The 8,301-nt window shown below is 41.0% G+C and overlaps 1 protein-coding gene across 1 annotated transcript; it reads right to left on the bottom strand.

Annotated features, from left to right (window-relative positions):
- Positions 1 to 6: 6 nt before the first annotated feature.
- Positions 7 to 8,121, bottom strand: si:dkey-32e6.3. The gene is made up of 6 exons (XM_005938080.2): positions 7,336 to 8,121; positions 6,681 to 6,853; positions 5,905 to 6,120; positions 1,936 to 2,096; positions 1,704 to 1,836; positions 7 to 1,278 (listed from the first exon to the last, which is right to left on the bottom strand). Exons 1-6 carry the CDS (start codon positions 7,613 to 7,615, stop codon positions 1,102 to 1,104), a joined length of 1,140 nt encoding a protein of 379 aa, XP_005938142.1. The 5' UTR covers positions 7,616 to 8,121; the 3' UTR covers positions 7 to 1,101.
- Positions 8,122 to 8,301: the final 180 nt, after the last annotated feature.

The raw sequence follows: 8,301 nt of genomic DNA, 5'->3' as shown, positions 1-8,301 counted from the left end.
AAAAAAAAAAAACACCACTCTATCTACATCTGGGTCCTTTATATTACTGCTCATTTGGCTGTCTGTTAAAAACTGACCTGAGAAAAACAAAGTCATTAAAGCCTCCCTGGAAGCTTAGCAATAAACATATTCTAAAAACCCTCAAAGCAAAAATTACCATAACTTCCTCCCAAATTCAACGTATTAGACAATTCTCTCAAGCATGCCTTTAAATAAAATAAAAATAACTCAGTGCAAACAAATTAAATGCAAACGTCTCTGCAGCTCAGATGTTACTCTCTACCATCTAACTGCTTCATTGAGCGCTCCATAGACACCGGATCCGATCAGGAGCACGATATGTACTCTTCTACATCTATTATGGTGACTTTTGACAGCAAGACAGCGATATTAAACCAGGTTACAGCTCAAAGTTTGAGCCAACTGTCACAAAGAGTTACTTTATGACTGCAGTGCATTCAGAAGTAACACATACTCAGTAATCAGATGCTTCAGTCACCTGAAAATATTCAAGTATTACCGCTGGGTTCTGAGTGGATGTAAACAGCACCCCGAGAAAGAAAAAGGAGCTGAAGCAAAACCAACAACTAACATAAGAGCTGAAGAGCTTTTCTCCATATCGGACACCAATTATTCTGTCTGCCTCCAAATTCTGAGAGTTTGGCCAATTATACCGTGGAGTGATTAGTCACAGAGCTGTCGGTGTAATTAAAGAGTCCAGCCCGGCCAATTCAGTGCTCAACTGGGTCAAAAACATGGGTCCCAGTTCACTTTAGGACAGCAGACAGTGCAATCTCACTGAAGTGCTCCTTGTTTACACAGTTATCCTTTTTTATCAAGGATATGTGGTATTTAAACCGTTTAATGAATTGCAGTCCTGTTTACATAGCTGCCGCTTTTTTCTATGTCCACCTGTCCATATAACTTGTTTCTTCATGTAACCGCTTAATATTTGTGTTTGGATGAACTTTAGACTTTGAGCAAGTCTTCTGCTTTGGTGTGTAATAGTCCCGCCTGCCTGTTAATCCTGTCTGCACTGCAGGTTGCCTCACAGACAAACTGATGTACTGTACAGAAAGTATGCAAAGTTTGAAGTGTGTTCTAGGTTGCCCCCTGCTGGACATTCTTCTCATAGTTTTCCAGACAGATGTGGACACGCTGAGTGAAGTAGCTGGGGTCAGAAATGGCCTGGAGGAGGTCGGTTTGGATCAAGGCGATATCATACAGCTCGGCGGTGCAGGCTATACGAGTGTCTGAGCCACCCGGGTCCAAAAACACCTGCAAATACACACACACACACACACCCAAAAAGCAAACCAGAGTAAGGTTAGAGGTCATGTTTAGTTTCTGGAGCTCTGAAGCAGCTACAGCCTACATCTCTGCATCTACCAGCCTGTACGCAGTTATGACACACAGTCTGGGGATTATATATATAATAGAGCCTCAAAATACATGACAAATACACAAGTGTGAAACATACTGCAACAGGCTGGTGTACGGCAGTGAACACCTAGTGAGCCATGCCAAAAACACAATGCCATCTCTAAATTACAGAAGCGTTGCATTCACAAAATCAACCCATTTCCAAGACCCTGTCTCCTCCTACAATATGAAATCTATTATCATGAACTAATTTGGTGTACTTTATTTTTCTAAACTCACCAGATATAGACTGAACTGTGTGAGTAAAGCGGTGCTATTACCTTCGGGTTAACTATAGTATCCTCATCATTCTGTCGTATGTTGTCATCTATAAAGATGTGCTGTACGTGCTTGTCAAAGGGGTCGACCCACATTGGTTTCCCCCCACGGATGGAGAAGGAATTAGCAGCCCACCTGGACAGAAAACAACGAATATAGGGAAAGGTTTGGAAAAGCTCAGAATAAAACCCCAAAATCCACAGCCAGGTTTTCTTAGAGAAGCTTTCTGCATACCAGTCAAAGTGGTCCTGAAATCCTCCCAGACCCTGCACGGAGCTGAAGTACTCGTACAGGCCTCTCTCTCCATCGCGAGAGGACACCCGCTCCTCGGCTCGATTCAGGACGATTCCCTTCTTGCTGCAGCGGATCTTGCCTGGAGTCACAGCCACGCTCAGCTGAGCCAAGAGCAAGAAGAAGAGTCAGAGATAAAGAAACGAGACAGAGAGCTCTTCTTTAAAAGAACTCTGTTGTAAGCAAAAACTAAAATAAAAATAAACCAATTATGTGATATTATTCTGTTATTAAAATAAGGCCTCTGGTAGACTTGACCTAAATTAATTGTGCAATCAGCTTAAATTCTTGCAGATGTGAAATTTTAAAAATGCTTTGGCAGCCACGTGCACAACAACTCTGCCATCCTGTACTGTGGATACTTAAAAATGTCCTCAGCTCTACGGTGATTCCTTTATTGTCTTGCTGACAAACCATTTTTCTTCACCTACTTCATATCTTAGCTAAAAGTTGTCCTCTGTTGCCAGTGTGAGCAGAGGGGTTGGGGACAACAGGCACACAAACAGGCGTATCTGTTTAAATATCTTTGTGAGGCCGTTAATCAACAATTTCATCCAAAGTTTAGAAATGAAATCTTTACTCTAACCTAAATATACGTCTAACCTCAACCATAAAACCAAATTCAAACAAGGCTAGAATTTCAGGATACATAGAAACACACACATATGTTTTTATATTTCATTCATTTTTAATATTATCAATGATTTATTTTATATTTATCTTTCTTTAATATTTATTATTTTTTATTCCATTTTCCTTTTGTTTTACCAATATAAATGTAAAATGGACTTTTCTCCATTAATAACTTACTTTCCTGTAAAAACGTGACTTTTTACCCCTTTATTCTAGTGTACCTACCTTTAAGTACTGGCAGGTCAATATAATTAAACAAATCTATTTTATCTGACATTACTATGTAACTACAGGGGAATTTTAACAACTAACAAATACTAAAAGGTTATTTCCTCTATATTTGTATTTGATTTTAGTTCATTTTCACAGTTTTCCAAAGATCTAGGGTATTTTGTTATTACAGTTAATAACAAACATATCTATATTTAGTTTACTATAATAACCTCAGTTGGCCTTAATATCTAAATACCTTTAAGCATCTCTGTGTGCTAAATGCTATTCGGCATATTCCAGCATGTTAACAGTGAAACATGGCAAAAACTAAATAAAACATACACATCGCCACTGCCACTTTTTATATGTGCATGTAACTCAAAGCATCACTGAGCTGAGGTACAGCTGAACACAGCTGTTCGTGCCCCTGACAACCTGTTATGTCACTAAAGACACGACATCATCATTGTCTCTTTTGTGTTCAAGCACAGATGGATGGATGACCTACGAGTAGTCTGCTTAACATTAACACTGGTTCTGAGCACCATTCTGCACACAGCTACTGCAGTGTTTCTTTACCGTTTGTCCCCCATCACTCTGCATGCTTTGCCTCACAGGGTCTGCTTTTCCCTGCTGAATCAAACACTGGGGATTTTCAGTGTACTCTACTTAAAACTACTGGCTTAAAAAGCTTAAACCATCACGTGGTGCATTTGCAACATACAGTCAAATCCAATGTGAAATTAAAGAGATGTAATAATAACTGGCTGTGCTGGTCTGATTTTACAATCAGGTACACAGATGCTACCAAACACAGTGATGTGGACATTAGGATGGAGTTGGCCTGAACTGTAAACAAACCAAGGTTTAATGAACTCATTTAATTAAACACCTTTCCCCCTCTACACACATCCCCGCAACTTGACATCAAATACAGCAGAGCAGCTGCCCCCAAGTAGCAGGAAGACAACTCAAGTTCACAAAGTGAGCAATCACATTAGTTCCTGTGATTGATCTCCCCCCTGCTCCGTCTGTCTTGACACACAGATTAATAGCATCTGACAGGAGGCTGCTTGAATAAGATTTCCACTGAGCTCTTCTTCACAGAGATAACTGTGGCTGACAGGCTAAGTTTGAGGGCATCACGTCCATCCTCCTCCACACATATCTATCCAGCCATCCTTTCCAATCTCTGCTTTTCTCTCTGAATCAATCGGTTCCACTGTAGTGCACTAACAGGTACACAACAGGTACAAAACCCTCCAGGTGACGAGTCAAGTGCATGCATGTTTGAGTCTGGGAAAGGTTTCATGTGTAAGAGCACAGAAGATCGTGCTCTGCACAAGATCTAGTGCACAATATCAACACCAATTTATCAGGCATAGTCTAAAATACCCCACCCACCCAAAAAAAAAAAAAAAAAAAAAAAAGCGGAACAAATTACGATACTTGCAGCACAGCTACAATGAATTCTATTGGTCAAAAAATAAATTAATAAAAAATAAATAAAAAGAGCAACAGAGCAAGACATTAATAATAAGGCTTCTAATTACCGTGTCCTATTTAGTGTTTTTAAACAAGTGTTTGAAGTTGCCTTCTTCTATTCTTTAATGATGTGAGGCTTAAAGTGTAACTAAAATAAGTTCTTAAGTAAGATTAAGCATCAGCTCGATGTGCATGCAACATTAATAGCTTAAGGTTATAAGATTATATAAAAGACCTGGTTGGAGGTGACTTGGAGGTGTAGCTCCAGCTGGCTGTAGCTCAGAGGCAGAGCAGGTCATTTACTTACATTACATAAGTGGAAGGTTGGTGGCTCCAAATATCTTTGGGCAAGATGCTGACCCCACTACTTACTCTCTGATGCAATGTGTGAATGTTAGATAGAAAGCACAAAAACCTGCTTGTATGAATGCATGGGTGAGGCAAAAAGTGCTGTGAGTGCTCAGAGTAGGAAGGCACTATATAAGCACAACTTACAACTTACTTGTGTATCACTTCCAGGTAGTGATGACAGCAACAGTTATAAGCTGAGAAGGAAGTGAGACCAGTGGTGTGTATGCATCATTGTTCCAGTGGAACCATTTTGAGTACGAGTTCTCATGGACTAACACAGTGAAGGCAAGAACGTGAAATGCAGCTTTAAAAGATGGCTATGACGTCAGAGTATACACTGCTGGAGCTTCTATATACTCACTCTGCCTTGAATAAATCAACATTGTAGGAACATATCATTTGGGACGCCATTACTTCTCTGACTGACCTCTGGCTTTGTCTCTTTTCTTCACAGTTTTGTTTTTCTGGTGAAGAGGACTTGTTCTTTAATGATAAATCGTAGGTAAGAACCTTCATATTTTGAGTCTGAAGGTGCAGGCAGGAATTTAAATGTGTCTCCATGAACGCCTACAACTGTCTTTCTCCTCTTCTTTTGGCAAACTATGTCCGTGGCTGATCTCCAGCCACATATGTAAAACACCATTAGTCAGATGGGAGATCTCCTTCCCAGCCCTCTGGACTCGAATATGGTGGAGTAACATTGTGGCAACCAGAAACTGCAAACCCGCTCCAGTATATTTTTAATGGATTTAAGTTTATGAGAATGCATGAATGAAACATGAAATTACATGTGTACATTTACGAGTACAGTAGTTTTTGTATTAAATAACCTCAAAAAATTACTGACTGTACCTTTAATGCTGGTAGCATTCGTTTCTGCACCAATTAAAACCTCTACTCAAAGAGCAACTTTTACAGTTGCTGCTGTCCCTGATTTATCTGAACAGGTTTTCATTATAGGTAAACCAAATCCTGGAAATATTACCTCATATGAAAGGCACCCTGATTCTAAATGACTTATTTCAGTCCATTTACTGTCTTGCAACTATAAACCTCTACATGTTGCTCCAAAAAGTGTCTTCTAGAACAATGATGGACAGTTTGTTTTTTTTAAAACCAGTTTCACCCCTGCTCTTCCATTCATGCCATTTCTAACTTATCACATACGTTGTCATTATATAGTGCAGTCTCATCAAGTATTACAGCTGAATGTATGCCTGTGTTAGTTACCTTTAGCTGAGGCAGATCAGGGAACAGTGGGTGTGCCCCGTCGAGTGCTCGGGATACGGCTTTTAGCACGCGAGGTAGGTCGGTTCCAAACGTACGGAAGAGGATGGCAAACTCACGACCTTCCTGTGATAGATCTCTGAGCAGCTGGAAGAAGGACGGGAGGATCCAGTGGTACAGGCGTCCGTCTTCTCCTTTTACAGACAGGTCTCTGTCTGCCTGCAACAGACACAAAGCAGTTAACACTAATTGCATCAACCTGTCAAGCCGGTTTGCAACAAGCGCAACAGCTGAAAGCAGCACCCAGATGTAGACATGCATACAACATCCTGACTCCCAATCACAGGTGTGAATTTTCTATTCACACCAGTTATACAAGTAAGGTAAGGTAAAAACCCCACAATAATACAGAGAAAAAAATACTGTGGTAACTGGCAACTGTGTTAAGGAAAAACTCCCTTTTAACAGGAAGAAACTTTCAGCAGAACCAGGGTCAGAAACATTGTGTGAAAATTAACTGAGAAAATGAATGAATCATGAGTAAATATTAAATTGGTTATAGCAGCATGATAAGGCACAGCTTAAATATAAAATGAAAAACTGAAGAGTGCAGCACTCGTTTCCTCCCAGATGGCGCTGCACTAACAAAACTGCATCGCATAGACACAGATTCCAGGTGAAAAGGGTCGCTGAAAAATCAGAATCTGACAAGGAGTAATTAGAGGGTAACGGTTTTGTCCCAGTGCCCCCGCAGCGACTCTGTCTATCAAGACACCAACCTTTACCCCATCAGGCCAGCAGAGCAGGTCCAGGTGCTCATCCAGAACCTTACGGAAGCGACGGCCAGCACCAGAGGTGAAACCAGGAATGCGTCCAAACTGGGAGTAGTAGCTTACAGCCTCGCTGCAGGGTGGGAGCAGAGAGGGTGAGTCACTCAACCACTCCCAGGTTCCTGTATAGAAACAATGACAACACAATAAACAACTGGACAAAGGAGGGTCTATTTCCAAGATTTTAACATGCACATTAAAATAAACTTCCCCTTTACTTTTTTGAAAAATCACTGCTTTTGTTTTGAACTCTATGTAAGTTAAACTGAAATAATAATTTTCATTCATTAATAAAATGTAACATGTCAACCCCTCAGCCTTGGTGGAACTTACATTCTGCCAAACATTAAAGAAAATAAGAATTTAATTTGCGTTAAATAAAAGGTAACCTGTCCCTTTGGATGGTATTCAACGTTTCCAATGATGCGTTTAATTTCAATCAAGCCCAAGTATTTGTGCGTAAAAGTATTGTTCCGGGGGTCTGACAGAGAAAGTAAAAAGTAAACGGTTCCCCCGTGTCACCTGACTGACACACACGCGCGCGCCCGTGCACATACATTCCTAGCATTCCCGCGTGTTGCTGGAAAGCACCATCCGTGTTTACCGTGTTTGTTCTTCTTCCCCCAAGTGACAGTGGTCAGAAAGTAGTCCAGGGCAGCCAAAGTCCCCTGACACGTCACGGCGTCCGACACCAGTATGGTGTTGTTTAGGTCAACATGTAGCACCAGCCTTTTCCTCGTCGGCTCGTGATGTGCGGTCCAGAGCCCCTGAGGGACTGTCAGCGCAGGGTCACGTGCCCCCCACACAGAAGCGTGGACTTCTTCGCTTTCTGTGCCGTCATGTTCTTCAGCTTGGCGCCAGCTGCTCTCACCGACATCCGACATGACAGCGTCGTTAGTGAACTGAGACTATCACAGACAGAAATTCCTACCTGACCGGCTTCAGGGTTGACTCATCGTTATTTACCGGTTCTCCTTTGCCCACTTTCTTCTTCTTCAGCCGCTCTGTGGCTGAATGCAACCAAACCACGCGAAACAGCGCCACCTTCCGTTTGTTGTGTCACGCATACGTGTTTATTCATGTGCATATGGAAGTTATAGCTAATGATATTATAAAGCAGGATGGGCATCTAAAGTTCTCACAGTCAAAATGTGTCATCAACACTCTGGTTGCTCTGTTCTGATTAGTTCCCAGTGACAGCAAGTAGGCACCAGCAGAAATAAGGCTCAATGTGATGATGCTAAATTAATGAATTTCAGCCTTAAGTGTATTATGTCCACCTGCACTTTCACTAGTCTGACTTGGCATTATTTTGAAGGTGTCCTTCTGTGTTTAGGTCGTACAGATGTTTTATAGATGAGGAATGAAAACTGCATTTTTTAAAGTATTTTCCAAGTGCTGTTAAACAGAGCAAAAAAATTTTTTTTTAATTCAGCTTTTCCAAACATCTTATATTTATTGTGGATGCTCACATTATTTTGTTGTGTGCACAGAAACTGCACCAAAAACAAAAACTACTAGGGTCAAAACTATCAGCCCCCTGTTGCTAATAGTCGACTGTAATTCATTT

This window comes from Haplochromis burtoni, unplaced genomic scaffold, assembly GCF_018398535.1.
Source record: "Haplochromis burtoni strain Fernald_Lab_line unplaced genomic scaffold, NCSU_Asbu1 Contig_246, whole genome shotgun sequence".
NCBI classification, from domain to species: domain Eukaryota; kingdom Metazoa; phylum Chordata; class Actinopteri; order Cichliformes; family Cichlidae; genus Haplochromis; species Haplochromis burtoni.
The sequence above is the reverse complement of the archived record's forward strand: the minus strand, read 5'-3'. Positions and strand labels throughout refer to the sequence as shown.